This window comes from Crinia signifera, chromosome 12 (genome assembly GCF_055691185.1).
Source record: "Crinia signifera chromosome 12, ASM5569118v1, whole genome shotgun sequence".
In the NCBI taxonomy this organism is placed as follows: Eukaryota; Metazoa; Chordata; class Amphibia; order Anura; family Myobatrachidae; genus Crinia; species Crinia signifera.
The window spans coordinates 11,505,362-11,529,407 of NC_139228.1; the positions used below are offsets into that span (position 1 = coordinate 11,505,362).

Genomic DNA, 24,046 nt, shown 5'->3' on the forward strand with positions numbered 1-24,046 from the left:
ACCTAATTAAAACCAATATATAGGACAGATGGGCATGGGTGCTACAACCAGGCAGAAGGGGTCTCTGGCCTTCTGGACCCCACCCCTGTATACATTTCAGTAATACCAAATCACTACAGGCCCGTGAAGACATTTCTTTCTCCCACCACAGTGTTACCCTCATTTGGTTAGTTTGCAATTACGTTTCCCGAGGGCCCAACTGTAAACTTTAAAAATAGAGTTGTTTTGTGTTATTCGGCTAGGAGGGGAGACCGAAAGAGAAAGTAAATTCCTAAAACCTTCTGTTACTACAACTGCCCTGCGGACCTTCCTTCTTAAGTCTCCTCCCCCGGCCTCTCTGATTGCCAGTTCATTGGGCAAATGCACATCATGAAGCTCGGGTACGGCATCTCAGTTCCCCATGAAACTCCTCACCCTACCCACCTCATTATGAAAATGAGTGTGGGGGGGACTGTCCCACAACTTACAAGAGAGTAGGCATGCATGATTTAACCCTGCAATGTCTATGCAATTCCTCCTGCTCCTACAGTAACCTACATCCGCCATGCGTAGTCATTTGATAATCGGTCGCCGTGCATATTCGCACAATGGTGATCAGTCCGAATAACCCCCTATATAGGAGGTGCCGCAGGTCAAACAATATAGCAAATACACATTGAATTATATCAGTTACCAATACCGTTCAATGACATCAGTGGGTCAGCAGCTGTGCATGCAGTGGGTCGGGGATTTGAGGGGGATTAATAATATATATATATATATATATATATATGTGCCAGCGCACATTGGTAAAGAGATTAAGTATACACACTAAACTTTTTTACAGATGGGCAAATGAAACATGTGACATAATGATGTCACACCAAGGTGGGCCTCCAACTCCAGGAAGACCAGCACTATTAGGGGGATGGCTAAGACTTTAGAGTCAAAGGGGACTGGCCTTATTAGAAATGCCACACCCACAAGTCACGCCCCCATTTTATACTGGGGGCTTGCCAGCATTCCAGAAGCTGCCAGACATCCCCGAGTCTTTCTCAGAGTCGGCACGTGTCCGAGTGTCCCCCCATTGCAGCCCATGGGTGGGACAGTGGGACCATGCCAGGAAAACGGGACTGCCCAGTTGAAATGAGGACATTTGGGAGGTACATATGGTAAATGAAGAAGCGCAACTCTTATGGCAAAATATATATATTTTATTATACATTACAAAAGTGCATTTGGATGAACATTTCACTACAACCACAGAAATATATCACATGGAAACACTTTATAACCTGAGAATTTACACTAGCCTGCTGGGATAAATATATACACTATGGTGGTATGTATAGTAATATCTGAGCTCTGATGTCATCACTGCAATGTAACCCTAGGAAAACTTCTGTACAATGAGGAATAACGGGTCCCTTACCTACAGCCCTCTGCTGATACCTGGTCATAATGCCTGATTCAGACCTCATCGGATCGGTGCTAATTTTTGAATCCCTTCGGAGATAGCTGCCGCCCCGCCAGAGTGAAATCCCGCCCAGTGCAAGACTGCAAATTGCTTAGCACGGCTTACGGAAAGTAGCCGGATCTGAGAAATCGCTGCAAACCATCTAAGATACCTTCTCGGAACTGTCGCTAGAATGGGTTTGCGGATAAGAGATCCCAAACTAGTATATTACCAGGGCCGGCTCTACCACTAGGCAGCTTTAGGCAGTTGCCTAGGGCGCCAGGTTCTAGGGGGCGCCACCAAGTCTGCCTATCCAAAAATCATGGATGTCTGTGACGATCCTTGTTGTACTTAATGCAGGTGGCTACCTCCGGAACTTTTAAGACCTCACCTCCGTACTTTCTCTTGAGGCATACTTCCTTACGTCGCTGCCCTCCCTTCCTGTACTCTGTTATGAGTGGCAAAGGGGAGAGTGCTGGGGGCCTCCAGGGAAAGCAAGGGTCTAGCTCACCTTCCTGGGGGGCTGGGTGGACCACTCAATTTTTGGGAGGCTCCCTGCCATTCCAGAATTTTAGGCAAGTATGCATTAAGGGGTTGTTAAATGGTTATTGGTGGCAGTATGGGGGTGGGGGGGGAAGGGCGGCAGTGGGTTGAAGTTTTGCCTAGGGTGCTGAGAAGCCTTACACCGGCCCTGTATATTACACATATTTCTTGATCTTCGTGATACACCATATCTGTCCAATCTTGTCTGCAGAGAAAGGGTCATGTGACAGACAGAAGATAAAATGTCCACCTGAAGTGTTCTTCTCACCTGCAGTGTTAATGTGACAACATATTGTAGTACTGATTAAAAAATAATACAAGAGATAAAGCAGTTGTGAGGTAAAATAATATTAATGCTCTGCGATGCCAGGTCCCAGGACTCATAATAAGTCTGACCTCGAGGCCCTCTTGATACCTGTACGAATGTGGCGGCCATTTTCAGCACTGTATGGATGCTGGTGCTTTTGGCAGCAAAGTTCATACTGGTAACGCATTTTCGGCCCTTTGACGTATTGGTTTTCCAGTCAGGTGATCATGCAATTTGTTTTGGTAAGGGAATCACATGATGTGACACATTCTGGAATGGAGTCTGGATTTTCTTGGCTTATCATGACGCTCCATATTGGGTACGTGAAGACAGTCCGAGGACTCACTCATGTCTCTGAAAATAGATATAGTATATCTTATTGCAAAGTTGGGCCTGTTAGCCTTCCACTCTTGGCCCCAGGGTCTTATGTATAATACATATATTATTGGACCCGCATATGGCCACCTGGCGCATTTTCATAATGCTCAGCCACCTCCTGTAACATGAAATGGTGCCAGAAACTAAAGCTTCTAAAGTCAAAAGCGGTGATGCTGCCCATAGCAACCAATCATATTCTATCATTTTCTAGGTTGCAAATGAGAAATTATAGAATCTGATTGGTTGCTATGGGAACCGCAACTCGGGTCATTTTTTTGAAGCTTAAGTAAATTTAGCCCTAAATCTGCTCCATGGGTTTGCAGATCCAAATGAAAATGTTGGTGGTGGAACCAGATAAATATCACTTCAAGTCCAACTTGCTGACACCTCAGGATCACCTCCTACATCCATTTCAACTGAAATGCCGGTCACTTTACCACAGTTGTAGTCACCACATAACATGGCTGCAAACGTATTCACTCCTGTAACACCACCATCTTGGCCCACAAATCCATGCCCTTATCGGCTTTACTGGGTTCATTGTCAAATGTAGAACTTGTGAATGAAAGGAGTGCCAATTGCCACTAGTGCTGAGGGGGCCCTTGGGCAGGTTTCTCTGGGGGTCTCCTCCCTTCATGTTGGCGCACAGTGTCTAAATATTCTTAATTGGTGGTTGGTCTCAGTTTATGCCCATATGGAGGCCCCAGGTACCCTCAGTTAACGCATGAGGGCTTCCTCATAGTGATACTGGCAGTGCCCACTTCCCACCCCATACTCTCCTCATCTCATCTGCAAACAGGAAAGAACCTTTCCTGTTTGCAGGCTCCATGTTTCCTAACTAAGGCACAAACTGGAATCCCTGTTGCTATATTACTAAATACTAATTACTAATAAATTTACTAAAGCCTCCAAACATAAAAAGGGGTGGTTTCCCATAGCAACCACTCAGATTCTGTCTACCATTTCTCTGTTGCATCCCAGAAAATGATAGACAGCATATAACCCCATGATAAGTCTTATTACGTTGCATAATAACAGGTGGGTACGTACCTCTCGGCTGCTGTTGTCTTCAGCTTTAGGGTTTCGTAGTCATGGTTGCCTGACAAACATTGGAACATGTCTGTGTTACTATCCGGTTATAATGTACATCGAACATTCATTTAATTTTACAGCACTTTATAAACAAGGTCATTTATGTAGTCGTTATTTTCGATCCCTTATCTGACACAAAAGGAATATTTTGTCCAATCCAAATTAGCCTTCTAGCGTACACATGAAACCGTAATCTCCTTCTATGGCCTATAGTAACATGAGCTGGTCTACGGCCCATGGTGGTCTACATGGACCTAGCTTGGCATGCCATCAGATGGCCTTCATTGCTGGCCAACTCTGTGATTGCTAATAATCTTCTATACGGCACATATGTTAGACTATCCTTCAGAAAATTGGAAATGGACCCCCAAGCACTTACTCCCTCATCCACACAGAGACCCTCCATCCTTGTACATTACCTTACAACCATGGGATAGGGGGTTTGGAACCAAGAGTTTACCTTCCCTACTTGTATACAGTAGTACAGCCTTAGCCTAATTGATCCCGCAGTTTAACCTCTACTCTTGGCCCCATGGAGGTACCTCCACACTGTCTGATTTATGGTCAGCAGACTCACCCAAACATCAAATGCAATGGGAACTAGACCTTCATATGGCTATATCTCCATGGCAGTTGGCTTTCATTTACAGGACTATCCTAATGCTCCAACCATCAGGAACTATATATTTGAGGTTATTGCACAGACTATATCGTATCCCGGCCCAACTTCATAAAATCTGAAGCACTCCAACCCCATTTCTGTATGACTGGGACCCTGCCCAAGGACAAACTCCTAACTGACGAGATCCTTAATAAAATCTGGCCTCCAGAAATGGAGGACCTGATCTGTTCTATGGTTCACAGCCTAGTGATGTATCCTGCCCACCAAGCCAGGCCACATATATTATGTACACAGAGTAAGCAGCAGAACAGCTATGGACTAGTCTAGCACAGCTGCCACCTAAAGGCTTGAACATAACACTAGACATGGTTCTTCTGGAACCACATTGAGCAGCCAAGAGGTCACACCCCTTCCGCAGAGTTCCGCTCATGGTAATCCCGATATACAGAAACAAATAAGGCTTCCAATTGGTCCCACAGAGCTGACACTTACTTTTCTGGGTGTCCTGTAACGCAGAGTTCTGGTAGAATGGGTCCGGATGGAGGTAGGTGTTATTCAGATTGCTGAAAATGAGAACCGCAAGTCAGGGGGCAGTTACAGGGGTGTCATCCATAAGTACAGAGAGGTGAGTAACCGCATGCAGCAATAATGGGGAGCAGGGAGGTGAGTGTCTGCACCTGGTCACATTACCTGTTGGCATTAGGATAGTTCCTAGTGCAGGCAGCGGCCGTGTGTGATTGCTGGCAGTCCTCCGAGTACTCGCTGGTCACCACGGTCAACGTGTCGCTGTCCTCCTCCTCTCCAGCTAGGTCTGTAACATATAGTAGCATGCCTCACAGTCCACTTTGGTAACCACTACACACCACACAGTCTACTCTGGTAACCAATACACACCACACAGTCCACTCTGGTAACCAGTACACACCACACAGTCCACTCTGGTAACCGGTACAGACCACACAGTCTACTCTGGTAACCGGTACAGACCACACAGTCTACTCTGGTAACCGGTACACACCACACCACACCACACAGTCTACTCTGGTAACCAGTACACACCACACAGTCTACTCTGGTAACCAGTACACACCACACAGTCCACTCTGGTAACCACTACACACCACACAGTCCACTCTGGTAACCAGTACACACCACACAGTCCACTCTGGTAACCAGTACACACCACACAGTCCACTCTGGTAACCAGTACACACCACACAGTCCACTCTGGTAACCAGTACACACCACACAGTCCACTCTGGTAACCGGTACACAATGCACCACAGAGTCTACTCTGGTAACGGGTAAACACCACACAGTCCACTCTGGTAACCAGTACACACCACACAGTCCACTCTGGTAACCACTACACACCACACAGTCCACTCTGGTAATCAGTAAACACCACACAGTACACTCTGGTAACGGGTAAACACCACACAGTCCACTCTGGTAACCGGTACACACCACACAGTCCACTCTGGTAACCGGTACACACCACACAGTCCACTCTGGTAAGCGGTATACACCACACAGTCCACTCTGGTAACCGGTACACAGCACACAGTCCACTCTGGTAACCTGTACACACCACACAATCCACTCTGGTAAATGGTACACATCCCTCTCTGGTAACCGGTACACACCACACAGTCCACTCTGGTAACCGGTACACACCACACATTCCACTCGTAAACCGGTACACACCACACAGTCCACTCTGGTAACCGGTACACAGCACACAGTCCACTCTGGTAACCAATACACACCACACAGTCTACTCTGGTAACCAGTACACACCACACAGTCCACTCTGGTAACCAATACACACCACACAGTCCCCTCTGGTAACCAATACACACCACACAGTCCACTCTGGTAACCAGTACACACCACACAGTCCACTCTGGTAAACATTATACACTTGAAACATCATAACCCCAATTTGATATCGAGTCCATAAAACAAACCTTTAATCTGGTGGCTAATTCATTGGTTTCAGATTAAAGTGTCAACAGTGTCTAGATAGAGAGTCAACAGGTTGCTGACAAAAGGTCAACATGCACAACATGACATTGACAAAAGTTTGACACAAGCAAAAGGTGGACTGAGTTTTTCACATGTTTTTGTATGAATGTCAACACCTGACCATGTGGACCCCCAAGTAGTGTACTGCATCCCCTCGCCATGCTTCGGGCCAGGAGCCTCTGAGACCACGTGGATGGTAACGCAAGAAAAAATTCATTAAAAAAAAACTTATGTCGACAATTCCATTCATTGACTATTTTCATGTTGACCTTCTGCTTGCTTCGATTTTTGACAATTTGATTGTCAAAAATCATTGTGCATGTCAGCCTTGTGTCAAAGTTGACCCTGCGCATGTTGACATGACTTAAGGTCGAATTTGCATAAAGGTCGACATGAGGAAGGTCGACTGGTCATAAGGTCGACATGGGTTTTTCACTGTTTTTTGAGCCGACATGTGCCGACAGGCGGTATTTCATGCCCTACCATCCACTAGGGCGAGGTGGGAGAATAAAATAGTGTGCCGAGCGCAGCGAGGCACCGTGCCCGAAGCATCGCGAGCGAAGCGAGCGATGCGAGGGTCCGATTCTCATTGCCAACTGTGTCCATGTCGACTGTGTCGACATTCGGATAAAAAAACAGTGAAAACCCCATGTCGACCTTATGACCAGTCGACCTTCCTCATGTCGACCTTTATGCAAATTCGACCTTAAGTCATGTCGACCTTGGCCCATGTCGACCTTAAGTCAGGTCGACCTTCCTGCCAGTCGACCTAGTGGGGTCGACCAAATGACTGTAGACCTAAATGCAGTCTGACGAATGATCCCATTCCGATGTAGCCTAGGGGTGTGATGCCGGCCTCCAATCTGGTGCCTACTATAGAAAACAGACCTCTAAAATAGTGACCAGCAGTACCACTGGGCAGCTGTCCAGGGCCTCACGATTCTACCGGGGCCAAGAGGGAGATCGGAGTTTCCCGGGAGACAGGTTGAAAATACTGCCTGGCCCCTCTGACTGTATGTAACCCACAGTCAGAGGGCCTGAGGACTCTGCGTTCCTCTCGGCCGACAGCCCTACGCACCGAGCAAGCAGCCGCACACTAGATGGACTTTTTCTGTTTTAATGAAATATAATCAAACAAATCTCCCACCTGACGCCCTGTTTTCCGAGGGCGGGTGCCCATTAAATCTGGCTGTCTCCCTGGTCTTTATGGTTGCGTACAGCTCTTGCTGAGGCGGACGCATCGTTCCTCTGGATTTTCTCAGTGACCTAAGGAACAGATCAGGTGGTAAGACAAGTGTTAGGGCCATACAAAGACTACATCTACCACTAATTCCACACTGCTGTAGGGACAGTTGTAGCTGGCGTGTGGGGGAAGGGCCAGGGTTTAGGAAGGGTACATGAGGTTGGTCATTTTTGGGAGTGGCAGGGATGGGAGAAGAGAATGAGGCTGGTAAGCCTGCTCGATCCCATGTTTCTGAGGCTCGGGGTGGGGCAGGTGAAGAGGTTGGGTCTGGTGTATTAGTGATATGACCCTGTGTCCATGCTCTAGGGCAGTGGTTTTTATAACTTTTTACCTTGTGGCACACTAAATAGGTTTTAAAAATTGCCAAGGCACACCATGAGATCCCCACAGGGCCTGACACATTGGCTCCCACAGGGGAAAAAAAACTATTGGCCCCCATTTAGAAAACAATCACACTGGTCCCCACAGGTAACAGAAATAACCTACATTGGGCCTTTACATGAAAAGAAGAGACCAGTAAATAACAGTTGAACTGGTGGTGGCTGTAAACAGGTGTGGACATCTCTAGATCTGGGGGCACATTGGAGAACAGCTCAAGGCACACTAGTGAGCCACGGCACAGGGGTTGAAAAACACTGCTCTAGGGTATGGGGAGTTGGCTGATAAGCGCATGGGTCATTATAAGGTCTATAAAATCTTCATGAATACTGTATGGAAAGTTGTTTCTACTCACTGCCGGAAGTCTTGCGGAGACATCTGAGTAATATTGGCATATCCGTGATTCACGCTCATTCGCTTTGTTCCTGGACCCTTTCCGGCAAAGTTTCTCTAGAGCACACAATAATTGATTGTATGTTAATTAGGGTGTGTTTTATAGGATCATATCATTACTGTCCACCCTTATAGTTGTTATTTTCTACCTTGTTCCCCCTTCCCCTGAGCTATCAGAGTCAATGTCACCCCAAGACGGACGGTCTCTTCTGTTGCATAACTAGGTCGCAGGCTGAGCACACTTGGGGCCACACATGCTGTGTAACCCATAACTACAACTCCGACCAGACAATGGAACAATTCCCTGCCTAAACCACTTTATATTAATGTCCTAAAGTATATTGTCTGGCAAATCCTTCCAAGGTTGGGTGTGTTATAATGGACAGAGCATGAGATGCGGGATAAGAAGGTTCTGACCACCGCGCACAGAGCCGGTTCAGAGGTGGGCAAGAACTCTGTCCATTGTGGTCACCATAAACATGACATCCATCTTTGCGTCACAATGCGGAAGGACACAGTAGAGGCTTTGGGAACTGCAGTGCATTACTTACCGCTGGTACAGCCGGGGGTAACCCTCCACCAAAGCTAGGGTTCCTGTTCACAGAGAGCTTGTACTGAAGGGCATCGGTCAGTTTGTTCACAATCCGCTCCTGAGCGATGTCGGAGTCCTCCTGCAACTGAAGAACACGGAAACAGAAGGACTAAAGACCGTGGTCTGAATTGACCAATGTGGTCACTGTCTAATTTGAACATCGATGTTGGTTTCTGGGTTTTCCATGACCTATACTACAAGGCCAAAAGTATGTGAGCACCTGAATACTACACTCAAAACATGGGCAAGCAGCTGGCCTCACTTTGCTGGTAGATTGGAGTCTGCTCTTCTGGGAAGGCTTTTGTTGTGCGTTCGTACCTTGGCTTTGGAGAGTAAGGCCAGAGCCTGCTTGTAGTACAGAATGGCCTTCTCGGGGTCCCTCAGACGGAATCTGGCTGCTCCAAGTCCTTCACACGCCTGCCACTGGCCATGGGCATCATCTGCTGGACAAGAAGAACATTCATGGGGGGGGCTCTGGAATACTCCATCAAAGTGAAGAGAACAATTATTTATTATGTGTAAATACAACTTTAAGGCTCATTTATAAATCTGCAAACATGTGTCACCTACGGTGTAAATTCAATCGAAGGCTTTTAGTGTGTGTGTTTGTATATATTAGAGATATGCGGGTTTGGTTTTACCTGGATTTACTCGGAGCTCAAAGTGGTATCTTATTGGCTATCCAGAACACGTGACAGGCGATAGCCAAACGTAAAAATCCAAACTAAAGGTGGCCATACATCAGAAAGATATTGTACCCAATCATACAATCTCAATTGATTGTAAGATGGATTGTATGCAGATTGTGTGCACATCTTGTGTACACAAATCATACAATCAATCATCAGATGGATTGTATGACTGATTGTATGATGGATTGTATGCAGATTGTGTGCACATCTTGTGTACACAATCATACAGCAGATGGATTGTATGACTGATTGTAAGATGGATTGTGTGTAGATTGTGTGTCCAAAAACCACCATGGACTGCCGGGGATTTCAAGGGAAATTGTACACAATCATGAGCGCAATCGATCTTAAGATCGATCTTTCTGATGTATGGCCAGCTTTACAATAATTTGGCGATAACAACCGAGTAAATCCGAACCTGCACATCTCTAATATGTATATATACTAAGAGTCTGACCTAAGTGAATTAATCCCCCAGGAAATGTCTGTTTCCGCTAAACACTCGACTACAGTTTGGGCTTTTAATGAAAGGCGAATAATGGGTCCTGGGGGTGTGGATGTGAGAGAGAAGGGAGGGCTCCATCCACAAGGCCCATTTTTGATCTTTAGGACTTCAGCCTGAGAGCAGGCTAATTAATGCCTGCGTCTGGAAGAAGCGGATATAAGCTGTGTCAAGGATTGTTTTAGGGTCTCTCACTACACTCGCCTGGCAGTCTGTACCAGATAATTACCTGAATCTTTAAAAGCTTGTAGCGAGTGCAGGTAATTTTCCCCCGCCGACTCGTGGTCATCCAGCTGACTCAGCGCATACGCCAAGTTTCCAAAACACTGGCCCTGCGCCCTCCGGTTACCAAGCATACCTGAAATAAACATTGTACATGATGTACGTACTTTGATTGTTTGTTCAGTATAAAAACTGACATTTTATATCAATTAATCTTAAAACATGTATTGATTAATTAATCAATTCTGCAATCATAATATAGTCACTGTTATTATCCTTTGTGAAGTGCAGTATAATATGTTGGTGTTATTTAAATGAATCAAAGAATCAAAAAACTTCCTTGATATAGTGCTTTCAAATGATAAGGATTGAATGCCGTCTGCCATGATGCGTCACACCAGGCTCTCTGGCTCCATCTTGTGGTCTGATTAAATGTTTACTTGTATGTGTTAATCTCGCCATACACTGGGGGAGAAGCTTACATGGAAGCTGCAGCTTCTAGCACTCATATGTTCATGTAGCAGGAGGTGTCTGTTCTATGTAGATTCCACTGGCATTCATTAGTGATTCGAACTGGCTTTCCATTTTATGTCTCCAGCAATCCAATCCCGCCCCCTTGTGTGTCTCCAGCAATCCAATCCCACCCCCTTGTGTGTCTCCAGCAATCCAATCCCACCCCTTGTGTGTCTCCAGCAATCCAATCTCTCCCCTTGTGTGTCTCCAGCAATCCAATCTCTCCCCTTTGCTTGTCTCCAGCAATCCAATATCTCCCCCTTGTGTCTTTAGCAATCCAATATCTCCCCCTTGTGTCTTTAGCAATCCAATATCTCCCCCTTGTGTCTACAGCAATCCAATCTCTCCCCTTGTGTGTCTCCAGCGATCCATTCTCTTCCCCTTGTGTGTCTATAGCAATCCAATCTCTCCCCCTTGTGTGTCTCTAGCAATCCAATTTCCCCTCCTTGTGTGTCTCCAGCAACCCAATCTCTCCCCCTTGTGTGTCTCCAGCAATCCAATCACTCCCACTTGTGTGTCTCCAGCAATCCAATCTCTCCCACTTGTGTGTCTCCAGCAATCCAATCTCTCCCCCTTGTGTGTCTCTAGCAATCCAATTTCCCCTCCTTGTGTGTCTCCAGCAACCCAATCTCTCCCCCTTGTGTGTCTCCAGCAATCCAATCACTCCCACTTGTGTGTCTCCAGCAATCCAATCTCTCCCACTTGTGTGTCTCCAGCAATCCAATCTCTCCCCCTTGTGTGTCTCTAGCAATCCAATTTCCCCTCCTTGTGTGTCTCCAGCAACCCAATCTCTCCCCCTTGTGTGTCTCCAGCAATCCAATCACTGCCACTTGTGTGTCTCCAGCAATCCAATCACTCCCACGTGTGTGTCTCCAGCAATCCAATCTCTCCCCCTTGTGTGTCTCCAGCAATCCAATCACTCCCACTTTTGTGTCTCCAGCAATCCAATCACTCCCACGTGTGTGTCTCCAGCAATCCAATCTCTCCCCTTGTGTGTCTCCAGCAATCCAATCTCTCCCCTTGTGTGTTTCCAGCAATCCAATCACTCCCCTTGTGTGTCTCCAGCAATCCAATCACTCCCACTTGTGTGTCTCCAGCAATCCAATCACTCCCCTTGTGTGTCTCCAGCAATCCAATCTCTCCCCCTTGTGTGTCTCCAGCAATCCAATTACTCCCCTTGTGTGTCTCCAGCAATCCAATCACTCCCCTTGTGTGTCTCCAGCAATCCAATCTCTCCCCCTTGTGTGTCTCCATCAATCCAATCCCTCTCCCTTGTGTGTCTCCAGAAATCCAATCCCCAGCCTTTAACAAGCTCTCAAAGCTGCTCTTTTCCGTGACACAGTCTCTGCTGTGAATGGCGTTGACGCTGTGCTGTACAAGCCGTCTGCTGCCTGTTATATAATATGACAGTGCAGCAGAGCAGGAAGCTACTAGATTCCCAGAACGTGGGGCAATAGCATATGGCATAATATGAATTAGGTGCACTGTATGGTGTAATGTGAACTTGGTCACTACTACTGAGCAGAACATGAACATGTGCTGTGTTGAGAGAGGTGTCTCTCTGGAATCCTGGTGAGCTGCCTAGTTACCTCTGTGGATGTTATAATGGTTTAGCAACTGTGGTTACAAAGGTCACCGCAACCTTGTTTGGTGGGTAGTGTTTTAAGACAAAACCATGATGTGTTCTATATAAAATCACAATGCAACTATTATTAGGTGACCTGTAGCATCCAGTCAGACATGGGCTCTGTTGAGGCAAGCACAGCTAGAAGAATAATGAAAGCTGATATCTGATTGGCTGCTATGAGTTACATATGCAGAGTATAAGCTTGCAGAGCGATCTCGTACTGTGCAGTGCTGCAGCCTTCCTGTGGTACTCCAGTCCTTCCTCGTACTGCTCCAGGGTGTTATATGCTGCCCCCAGGTTCTGCAGAATAACGGCCTCCTTGTGTCTGCCTGTTTCATCATCCTGGCAGAATGGCAGCGCCATCTGGAAACACTCCACGGCCAGAGAGAAAATCTTCAGCTGGGCGTAGCTCAGACCAATGTCATTATACAACTTGCCTGCAAGAAAACAGCAAAACCGTGTTATTAATGCAGAATGCATTACCCCAGAAGAAGCCGAAGTGGCAAGATATGCTACTGTGGGGCTCTGTCAAGGTTTGATGAGACTTGAAACTACAATTCCCAGCATGCCCTTCCAGACAGTGGCACAAAACCTGGAGCACCATCCTGTTTCCATAGGGCACCCTTGCAGCCCTTAGCAACCAATCAGATACCAGAATCCAATCTGACAGATGAAAGCTAAGATCGTATTGGTTGCGATGGTAACAAAATATAATACATATGTTCTATCTGTGCATTAATATGGTATGATAGGCCAGACCTACATTCTCTGGCACAATGGTTCTTAGGCTCAATCACCCCTTAGGTTAGTGGTGTAGCAATAGCCGCTGCAGACCCTGCAGTGGCTAGCTGGCGCTGGGTGGTTTGTGGGCACAGGAGGTCTGTGGGGGATATTGCTACCACTGTCTGAATATGCATCCCGTTGTGCCTGCTAACATTTAAAATGTCCCTCCCAAAATGGCCGCCAGCTCATAGGAAAGTTATTATAGATGCTAGAGGGGGCAGAGGCCATGTTGGTAGGGACATTTTTAATGAGGGCAGGCACGACAGACCATGGCAATTAGAGATGGGTCGTTCGTGAATGAAGCGTATCTTTTGAGCGGATCCCTTTAAAGAACGAGTGAGTCGCCGATTCCAAAAAGGTGAGCCGTCTGTCTTTTTACGGTGATTTTCAAACGTCAATGACCCACCCTCCCGCCCGGTGGATATGAATGAAATTAAGTACAGGGGAAATCTCGCGAGAGCTATCGACCTCTCGCGAGATTTTATGCTTTGTTAATATAAAATTAACCTGTTTTCAATGCGAGCCGAAGAGTCGTGTGAACGATCCGGATCTTTTCACTGACGGATCCACTGGATCCCGGCTTGTCTAAGTGAACTGTTTTGCCCATCTCTAATGGCAATGGACAGAGGCAGGGGCGGAATCCCCTGACAATGAGCAGGCATCATGTTGGGGAGGAAGGGAGGGGGAGCACATTATTTATAGTTACGCCACTGCCTCAGGTTTTTCCAACAGGATGTCTGCTGGAAACAGGTGAGATAATTACTGACCCAGCAAAATAGAGTAACTCACCTGTGCCTGATTAAAGACATCCACAAAATGTCCTGCTGATGGTGCTGAGGGCCAGATTGTCTAAGCCTCAAAAGTGATAAAATGTAGAGTGCTAAACAGCCAGCCAATCAGCTCCTACCTGCCATGTCAAAGACTGTGTTTGAAAAATGTCAGGCAGGAGCTGATTGGTTGGCTGTTTATAACTTTTGAAGCTTAGAGAATCTGGCCCTGAGGTAGAGAACCCCTGGTTTAGCATAAAGTCTAACATTTCTGATGGAACAATATGGACAAAATAGGTTACTGGCGTTCCACCAGACAATGCTCCAATCCATAAACGAGGTCCCATTTCATAATAATAATAATAATAATAATAATAATAATAATATTTTCCTACCAAGCAGGTCCTTTTTAGCGATGTGCTCGCACACCATCCGGGCCTCATTCAGAATTTGGAGGACATGACCCGAGTCGTAGCACTGACTTTGTAACATGTAGTTTGCAGCCTCATTAAGAGCCACAGCAGCCATGTCCAGCCTCTGGGCCTCCAGGTAAGAATTTGCAGCCTCCTGGAAGCACTGGGCCGTCCGCGCTGTGTCCTTCATACCCAAGTAGCAGTAACCCATCTTCATGTGAGTGTCCGCCTCGTTGACCAGCTGCGATGGCTTGTACAGAACGACAGCTTTCCTAAAATGTTCTAGTGCCTTGGGGTAATCCTGCAGGGACTCATAGGCCATGCCAAGGTTGAAGTAAAGATCTCCATTAGGTTCTTCTCCTTCTCCAGCCCTGGGCTGAGACTTCAGAAGGAACTCTAGTCCTTTTTCTGGTTTCCCAGTCTCCACGTAGACGGCTCCCAGGTTGAAAGCACAGGCCCGCTGGACGTTCTTCTGTTTCGTGCTCAGGGAGAGAAGGAAGGCTCTCTTGAAACAGGACATGGCCACCTGGAGGTCACCAGAGGTCAGGGCCCTGTGTCCAGCCTTGGTCAAGTCCTCGATTTCAGCCTGAGAGCTGGAAGAGTCCTCCTCTTCCTTACCATCGTCCTTTCCAGAAGGTTTGGCCTCCTCTTTTAATTTCTTCTTTTTCTTTTTAACAGATCGAGGCTCCGGAGGCGCAGAGTCTTCTGGATTCGGTGTCTCAGGCTGAAGGTCCTCAGAAGCCATTACTTATTTCTGGAAAGTCTGTGAGAAAACAAAAAAAAAAATCAATAAAAAAAAAATATTTTAAATGTATTCATCTCAAATATACATGAAAAACCATTATTGCTTAATGCATATGACTTTTACATCAGCTAGTGCAGCCATCGTTACTAGTAAGAAATACAATGGAGAAACAGTAGTTGTACCTTTACCCTATGCACAATTCAGAATATGGCCTAAAACTACACCCCTGCAGCACCCCTAAAATGGTTCCCTTCCCTGCACATGCCAGTTGACACCCATCAAAGCCCATTTTGAAGGTGGAATGCTCAGAGGATGCACCGATTTCCCACAATGTACGTCATTAGGACCCCGAACCACCCACGGCACTGGGGAAAATAAAAAAATAAAAAAATTTAGTTTTCTATAATGTGTTCACTGAATTCCGAAAGTGTTAGAAATAATGAATTATTATATCAGGTTCACTGTTCATATAGGGTACAGCAGGCAGTTTTCAGTATTCGTGCATGTAAATAATGACATACAAGCCACAAATCCACTTTACAGCAAACTTAGCTTCATATAGACAATCAAAGATACTTGTCCATGCAGCGCTCCTTGCGTGAGGTACCTCCAGGCACTGGCAGTCCAAGTTCCTGGTAATACAATACTTATGCCTACTTACTGGCCCCTATCGGGCATCAGCTCCATGAGCAGCAAACAGAACAAGGTTATGGGCCGCATTTATCAAACAATTGGACAGATGTATTAAGTCTGGCGAAGGGATAAACTAGAGATAAACTAAGCTGATCATCCACTCATTAGTCATCTCACGGCTTGACTACTGTAATGCTCTTCTCACTGGCCTCGCTCAATCCCAACTAGCTCCTCTCCAATCTGTCCTCAATGCTGCAGCCAGGCTTATCTTCCTCTCCCGCCGCTCTAATTCTGCTACTCCCCTTCAACAAAATCTGCACTGGCTTCCATTCCCCTACAGAATCCTCTTCAAACACCTCACACTCACATACAGGGCCATCTCTAATTCCATTGCTCCATATATCTCTAACCTCATCTCCATTCATACACCCTCCCGCCCTCTACGGTCAGCTGACGACTGTCGTCTCTCCTCCACCCTGATCACTGCTTCCCATGCTAGAGTACAGGACTTTGCCCGTGCTGCACCCCTTCAGTGGAACGCACTCCCTCGCTCCATTAGACTCTCCCCGACCTTGCAAAGCTTCAAACGGGCACTGAAAACTCACCTATTCATCAAAGCGTACCCTTCCACTGCATAAACCAGCTGGTTCTCCGACCCCTTGCCTGTTTCCTGTTTACATCCTGCTATCTAACCACCACCCCCTCGCTTGCACCTCTTGTAATCTGTCTGTCTCCCCTTCCTACTAGATTGTAAGCTCCTCCGAGTAGGGCCCTCTTCCCTCCTGTTGTCAAAGCCCACTTCTCTTCACATTTCACTCACAGCTCTCCTTTACTCCAACACTCAGTGACCATCTTCATACTCATCTCCATCATTGGCCTCAAGCCTCTAGTTGTATGTTGATTGGGTCCTCACTACTTACATTTAAGCTGTAATGTGTATTGAACTGTGGTGCTCTTTATTTGTACTGTATTTTTGTTATTTATTCAATGTTATGCCAAGTTTTGTCTCCCTGTATTGTTCCTTTGTACGGCGCTGCGAAACACTTGTGGCGCCTTATAAATAAAATTATAATAATAATAATAATAATAATAATAATAGATAAAGTGGAAAGAGATAATGCACCAACTAATGAGCTATATTTGAAATATGACAGTTGGGAGTTGATTGGCTGGTGCATTACCTCCTTTCACTTTATCTCCAGTTTATCTCTTTACTGATCGCACTGCTGCCGGGGCAGTGCATACCCTCCAACATTTTGCAAATAAATACTGGTACAGGGGGCGTGGCCATGGATATGGGGCGTGGCCACTGGTATAAGGGATATGGACACTAATGCTCATCCAGCAGCAGCTCCTACACAGTGAAGGCAGCACTCGGGCCAGTGATGATAGACCCAGGTGTGGGGAGTGTAATAGGATTCACTATCCCCAGCCCAGGTAGCGCTCTTTCTCTCATCCTTATAGCTCTGCCTCCATTCCCACACAACACGGCCACTGTCCAGAAAAAGCGTGTGTGCAGGGTGCGCAGACAGGTCCGCGGTGCGTCCTCATGACGTCATGATGGGACGCACACTGGTCTGGACCCGCAATGCACCCCTGGGTACAGGTGCAGGATATGCAAAGGCCGGATTTTCTTGGTGGGTGAAGGGGAACTGTGGACTTGCCAGGTCGCCGCCTGTCACAGCTGATATATAATGAAGGGGAGCCGCCTGTTTCATCAAAAACCGGTACAATCGGTACAGTGGAATTTAGCCGGTACAGACCGTTAAAAAACTGTACTGTACCGGCTAAATCAGTACAGCCCGGGGTCAGCGCTAACCACACATGCGCAGACACCCTGGCTACCGGCTCAGCGCATCGCAGGGACAGGCTCCTTTCGGAGGCCTGTCCCTGCGTGGTCAGGTATGATACATTCCACCGCTGTTATCGCATTTTACAATACGATCCTGGGCGGTAACATTCCGCCCAGATCACATTGTAAATGCAATGCTTGATGAATGGGCCCCTAAATCTCTTCCACTGCAATCAGTTTCCACCTGTGGCTGTGCAGGTCTGAAAACCTGGTCTGGAGCCGAGAGCCCACCCCTCTCTCCCCCAGGCACACCTCAGAGACCCTCTCCTGGCTTTGCAGTGAACCAGGTTCTGTTACCTGGCTGCAAAGCACTCTCTCTGAGGCTGGAGGGCTCCTCTTTAACCCTTCACAGGGCAGTTGTAGCCAAAGAATTATAGCACTGTCTGATGAAACTAACCCTAGTTTACCACATTATATTAACTGAATTTAGGCATTGAAAGACACCTGAACTATTAAAACTGTGGTTGTCATTGCAGAGTAGTTGTTCTGACAAAAAATTGTGACTGGTTCCTTCCCAGTGGGTTTATAGGTTGCACTTGACTATGCATTTATATGTATTTGGGTGTCAACCAACAAAATCGCAGCCTCCAGCAAAAAGTATACTGCTTATAAGGAGTTGGGACATTCCTTCAGCTCATGTAATAGATGCTTGCACTGTGTATAACGGGAGAGGTACAGCCACATACATGCTCCCATTATACATGATAATCTGCTGTCAGGGGGCGCTGTGCCACCTAATCCTGTGTCTGCTATTACTTCACTCATTCCATAAAGGGCAGATACGCAGAAAATTTAGTACTTTGTGCATTATGACTTATGTGAAAACAAGCCCTGTACACAAACACATCTATTCCCGTTCCCATGAGAAATAGCACCACAAAGCCCAGCATTGTCATACACACACACACACACACACACAGGTAAGGTGGTACAATATAAATAAAACATGTTCTATTACCCAGTGCAGCACACGGGTCAGGACAGAACCTACCTACCGGCGGATGTCCTAGGCTCCTGGCATGTAGTGTAGTCCTGCCCCAGGCTCAGTGTCTCTCAGACTCATCGCCACAATGGCTGCACCCTATCACGTTTCCTAGAGGAGATCAGCTTGCTTTGTCAACATCTCCTATGGTAACTGTAATCAACAATGCACAAGCAGACCTCCTCCCATTTGTACTGGGCCGGGGATGCCCATTGACGCTTAGCAAAGCACAATCCTGTTTATCACAGGCTATTAACTCCTTCACTGCCACTCCTCCAGTAAGAATGGGCAGAAGCACTGACTTAGGTGCAGTAAGGAAGGTTCATAGCCTGTCATGCAATTACTGCAGCCATGTATGTGCTTCTAATACCGGTTTGTCTGGCTGCACTTATAAAAAAGCTCAATTGTGGATGTTACGCCCATCACTGACCCCTCCGTCCACCACATTTGCCCATTGCATCTCCCCGTCAGGTTCCCCCCTGGATTAATTGTCGTAACACACAGATTTATATTTAAGATGGACATCAAATGATTGATCATTGATGGTTTTCATCGAAGGCAGCAAATCATAGATGTAAATCCATCGATGGTCTGAACCATCTGTGTCTGGCGCAGGTGAGGCCATGTGATTGTAGAGGCCCAACCAGAAGCAGACTCTACTATAGCGCTATAAGGAGTTCACTCCCGTTGTTATACTGTATTTAGTTAACACCCACATATTGTGCAGCGATGTACAACACGTGTCAGGGGTGTGGCTTATTAGACTGACAGCAGGTCTATCCCAAAAGGTCGACACCTCCTCTTCTCCCCTCACTTTTTTTTTTTACACAGGGTGACCCTGGTTGCCACCTATGGATCTCTCTGAGGGGGCTCTCTTAGATGTCGTGGTATGGGTGGTGCGTGAGTAGGTGTATAGGGGGATGAATGTGGAAAGGGGTGAGTGTGTGTGTTTAATGACACATAAAATGTCTGTCGTTCTGTTATAAACAGCTGGCATTCCATGGCATTCAGCATATAACAAATGTGTAATTGTCTAATACCGCTTTCACTGCACAAATAACCTGGGTCCGACCTGGGTTGTTGCCGCATCTATCACATGCAATACTTGGCACATGAAGTGCCTATTCACGTGTGACCTCTCCTGGGGAGCTGCCGGGACAATCAGGTCTGACTTATCTGTAGGACAAGTTGGACTAATGCAGGGGTAGCCAACTCCAGTCCTCCAGAGCTACCAACAGTTAATGTTTTCCAGGTCTCCTCACGGAATCACAAGTGAAGTATTTAGCTCCCCCTGTGCATCTTTTAAAATGTGTGTCAGTAATGAGTGCACCTGTGCAGCTGCGAGGTGAGCTGGAAAACATGAACTGTTGGTAGCTCTCGAGGCCTGGAGTTGGCTACCCCTGGACTAATGTATGGGGCCTTTAGTTGATAAGAAAGGTGTTTTTCCTCAGGTGATGATAATCATACGTTAAGGGGGTATTCAGAGATATCCGATAAGTGTATCATATGCAATGTATTTTACTTTTCGGTACATTAGGCATGCAAAGTAATTTCATTCAGGCGAAGTTTTCGGTTATTCTGACTTGAAAGTTGTAAAGTTTTTCTTCCGCAAAATTTGACCAATGATGTGAAAAGAGGGAGTTGCTCTTTCCGCATTTCCGACCTACGCAGTCTGTATAAGTTTTCGCTCCTCGAGATGCCATTTGCCGAAGAGGAAGGAGTTCTTCGTACTGGCATGCAAACCTCTCACAAGACAGAATATCAGTGTGTGGTCCCGATCCTGTGTGGGAGTGGTAAAAACACGTATAGATTTATCTATTTTCTTTCTTTGTTTGTTTTGATTTTTTTTGTTTACTTTTTTGGATAATTGTTGCTTTTTATACACAGTAGTAAGTAATGTATTCTGCATACAGTATATGTTAAATTCAATAACATAATTTAAAGTAAAAAAAAAATTGAAAAATGAAACAAACACATTTTAAGGAACAAAAGAATATAAAAAAAATAAAAAGCAAATTTAAAATGTAGCATGGTAACGCGGCAGAAAAAAAGCACACACACAGAATAGCGAAAATCAACCTAAAAAAAGGGCGAAAAAGCATTTACACTGAGATTACGAATACGCGAAATGAGGAATTCCTCAGTTTTTGCATAAAAAGGTCGAAAGCAAGTAAACATTTTCAAAAATCGAAAACTAAGATTCAGATGAAAAATCATAGTGTGAATACCCGATAATAGTTAGAATTCGAAAAAAAGAAGAAAAAGTAAACAGATTCCGCTAAAAACCACATAAAGCAAAACTCTGAACAGAGCAATGTGTCCCTCCTGGAGAGGCTCATGTTGGGAGGTATGTATTTTATATGTACATGTTACACACATATACATAAAATATATATCTCTGCGGGTTGGGATCGTTTGGTCTACAGCATGCTGGTCGACAGTCATTAGGTCAACACCATTTGGTCGACATGGGAAAAGGTCCACATGGGTCTAGGTCGACATGGTTCTAGGTCATTATGGTTCTAGGTCGAAAGGTCATTAGTTCGACATGTCATTAGTTCGACAAGGTGTATGTCCACAGTCAAAAGGTCGACATGGGGTTTTCACTGTTTTTTTACCTGAATGTCAACATGGACACAGTTTCAAGTGCACCGCATCCCCTCGCATTGCTCGCTATTGGTTGGGGACCGTGCCTCGCTGCGCTCGGGACACACTTTTATTCTCCCACCACACCCTAGTGCAGGGGTGTGGAACCTTTTTTGTGCCAAGGGCCGTTTGTATGGGGAAAAAATCCTTCGGGTGCCATATGTAAAAATTTATCTTACAAATTGTCCTGCTGCAGCCGCCCTACGCTCCGGCGGCTGCCGCTGACTAGGACTGACAGTCTCCGGCTGCTGTTGATTAAGAGGAATCTCGCGAGAACTGCCGACCTCTTGCGAGAATTCCCCTGTACTTGACTCCCGGCAAAGCTGCCAGGCGGATGGGAGGGCCACTCAGACAGGCTATGGGGGCCGCATACGGCCCCCGGGCCTGAGGTTCCCCACCCCTGCCCTAGTGGATGGTAGGGCATGAAATACCACCTGTCGGCACATGTCGGTTCACAAAACTCCATGTCGACCTTTTGACTGTCGACCTAGACTTTGTCGAACTAATGACCTGTCGAACTAACAACCTGTCCATGTTGACCTAGACCCATGTTGACCTTTTCCCATGTCGACCTATTGACTGTAGGCCATCATGCTGTAGACCAGGGGTGGCCAAACCTGTCCTCAAGATCTACCAACGATGCATGTTTTCCAGGCAACCTGTGGATCTATAGTAGGAATGAATGCAGCAGGTTTATAAATGTGACCGTTAGTAATGACTACAGCTGTGCTGCAGCTAGGTGATCTGGAAAACGTGGACCGTTGGTAGATCTCGAGGACCGGTTTGGCCACCCCTGCTGTAGACCAAATGACCGCATCCCATCTCTGCCACCCTAGTAATTGCTTCAGTGTCCTGTCCCCTTCTGGAATTGTCTTTATTTACCATGTACTTGTCCTAAATTGCCTTGTAGTGTAATTCGTTATATATTTGCTGACTTATGTATTGAGTTGCTGAACCCTTGTGGCACCATATAAACAATAATAATAATAATAATAAATAAGAGTGTGAGCTGTGTTATCAGTAATGGCATAGAGCACACACAGGCAGCCTCTCTGGGAATGGGGAGGCCTTGGCATGACTGGTGGACTACGAGCCCGTGAGGGTTCAATCCAGCTGAAATAAAGAAAAGCACCTACACACGTAAACAACATAAACCAGGGGTTTTAAACTCGGTCCTCAGGACCCCACACAGTTCACGTTTTCCAGGTCACCCGGCAGGTGCACAGGTGCACTCATTACGGAATGACACATTTTAAAACATTTAATTACTTCACTTGATCCTGTGAGGAGACCTCCAAACCATGGACCGAGTTTGAGAACCTGACATAAAAACCACTGTGAGGGTATCTAACAACTTCCGCCCTCACCTAACGTGACATCCTAGAAACAGCACTGGATTTAGAAGACCGACACAAGTTGCGGATTGGACGTGGTGGAGAGGATGGGACTACAACTCCCGGCATGCCAGCGGCGTGGATAACGTCATCAGCCGGGGCCGAGCCGCTGACAGTTGCTCCGGAAGAGGCCGGCGGCGGGACATTCAAACCCCAGTGTAAACATAGAGACTCAGCGACCACCGCGATCCAGGAGAGATGGGGACCAGGAACGGGCCCGGACCGCCCACGAACGGGTGTAAGTGTGTCATCAGCTGCCGGGGAGGAGGAGGGGCCTCGCTGCAGGCAATCATACCGCTACGTGTCAGCTCATAGACCCCCAGTATAACATGTGATGTGACTGGTCATACTGGTGTCTCTCTCCCCTGTCATTACCCCTCTCCCCTGATCCCAGTAACGTGACTGTTTATACTGGTGTCTCTCTCTCTCTCTCTACCCCCCGTCATTACCCCTCTCCCCTGATCCCAGTAACGTGACTGGTCATACTGGTGTCTCTCTCTCCCCTGTCATTACCCCTCTCCCCTGATCCCAGTAACGTGACTGGTCATACTGGTGTCTCTCTCTCCCCTGTCATTACCCCTCTCCCCTGATCCCAGTAATGTGACTTATCATACAACTCTCGCATACAATCCAGTAGCATGTGACTGGTCATACTGGTGCCACTGCCTAGCAGGGTATGGGTAAAAACCGGAATTGGACAGGACCCCGAGGGGCGTTCTGTCCCGGGAGGCTGCTTGTGACACCTGCCACCAGGGAGAGAATAAAGCCTCGCTGTATGGTCCGGGCATGTACCAAAACATCTAATCTACCCTTTCTCATGTCCCTGGTTATAGCTGTCACAAGCATCCCCCGGACAAGACACCCCCCAGCATTTTGGGGTTTTGTCCGGTTCCGGTTTTTACTTAGTCCCTGCCTAGCCCTGTCATTACCCCTCCCTCTTTCTAATAGATCCCAGTAACATGTTTGGGGCACACAGGTGGGTTCCCTGGGATATTGGGTTGGGGGCCGGGGTCAGAGACTTTCCCCGGGTACATAAAGGGCGCCCTGCAAGCTGAGTTTGAGGGTCAGTGACATACAGTTGGCTCCCCTGAGCGGAAGGATGAAGTCAGGGGCACGTTGGTAGGCTGGGGTCATAGGCATGTGGGAGGGCTCCCCTCAGGAGCTGCAGTCCAAGGCATGCAGGTGGTCTCCCCTGGTAAAGAGGGGCTGGGGTTAGAGGCACGCAGTTGGTCTCCACTGGAGAAGGAGGGGCTGGGGTTAGAGG

General features: G+C 46.8%; 2 protein-coding genes across 4 annotated transcripts in view; one reads left to right on the forward strand and one right to left on the reverse strand.

Annotated features, from left to right (window-relative positions):
- Positions 1-1,158: 1,158 nt before the first annotated feature.
- TTC24 (tetratricopeptide repeat domain 24) lies at positions 1,159-23,042 on the reverse strand. 3 transcript variants are annotated; one of them, XM_083167133.1, is made up of 12 exons: positions 22,756-23,042; positions 14,513-15,293; positions 12,789-13,004; positions 10,435-10,563; positions 9,330-9,454; positions 8,971-9,096; positions 8,382-8,476; positions 7,553-7,671; positions 5,068-5,188; positions 4,870-4,940; positions 3,714-3,762; positions 1,159-2,639 (listed from the first exon to the last, which is right to left on the reverse strand). In XM_083167133.1, the coding sequence occupies exons 2-12, from the start codon at positions 15,273-15,275 to the stop codon at positions 2,537-2,539; spliced, it is 1,917 nt and encodes a 638-aa protein (XP_083023259.1). In that variant the 5' UTR covers positions 15,276-15,293; positions 22,756-23,042; the 3' UTR covers positions 1,159-2,536. The 3 variants fall into 3 exon arrangements, with proteins under 3 accessions (XP_083023259.1, XP_083023258.1, XP_083023260.1); XM_083167132.1 differs by lacking the exon at positions 22,756-23,042 and adding an exon at positions 18,756-18,914; XM_083167134.1 differs by lacking the exon at positions 22,756-23,042 and adding an exon at positions 18,756-18,912 and having other exon boundaries at positions 1,160-2,639; positions 9,330-9,451.
- IQGAP3 (IQ motif containing GTPase activating protein 3) overlaps positions 22,777-24,046 on the forward strand; it is a 28,321-nt gene continuing 27,051 nt past the window's right edge. Inside the window, exon 1 of the mRNA XM_083167131.1 lies at positions 22,777-23,020. Coding sequence (XP_083023257.1) covers positions 22,981-23,020 — 40 coding nt within the window. The 5' untranslated portion in view covers positions 22,777-22,980. The remainder of the gene's footprint in view (positions 23,021-24,046) is intronic.

What these genes read in the sequence shown, in the direction of transcription:
- TTC24 (XM_083167133.1), bottom strand. Translation starts at nt 15,275, where the DNA reads ATGGCTTCTGAGGACCTTCAGCCTGAGACACCGAATCCAGAAGACTCT. An exon ending in TACCCCCGGCTGTACCAGCG is followed by an intron (nt 8,477 to 8,970) that starts GTAAGTAATGCA and finishes TGTGTGCTCTAG; the next exon opens with AGAAACTTTGCCGGAAAGGG. An exon ending in TCTCCGCAAGACTTCCGGCA is followed by an intron (nt 7,672 to 8,381) that starts GTGAGTAGAAAC and finishes TCTGTTCCTTAG; the next exon opens with GTCACTGAGAAAATCCAGAG.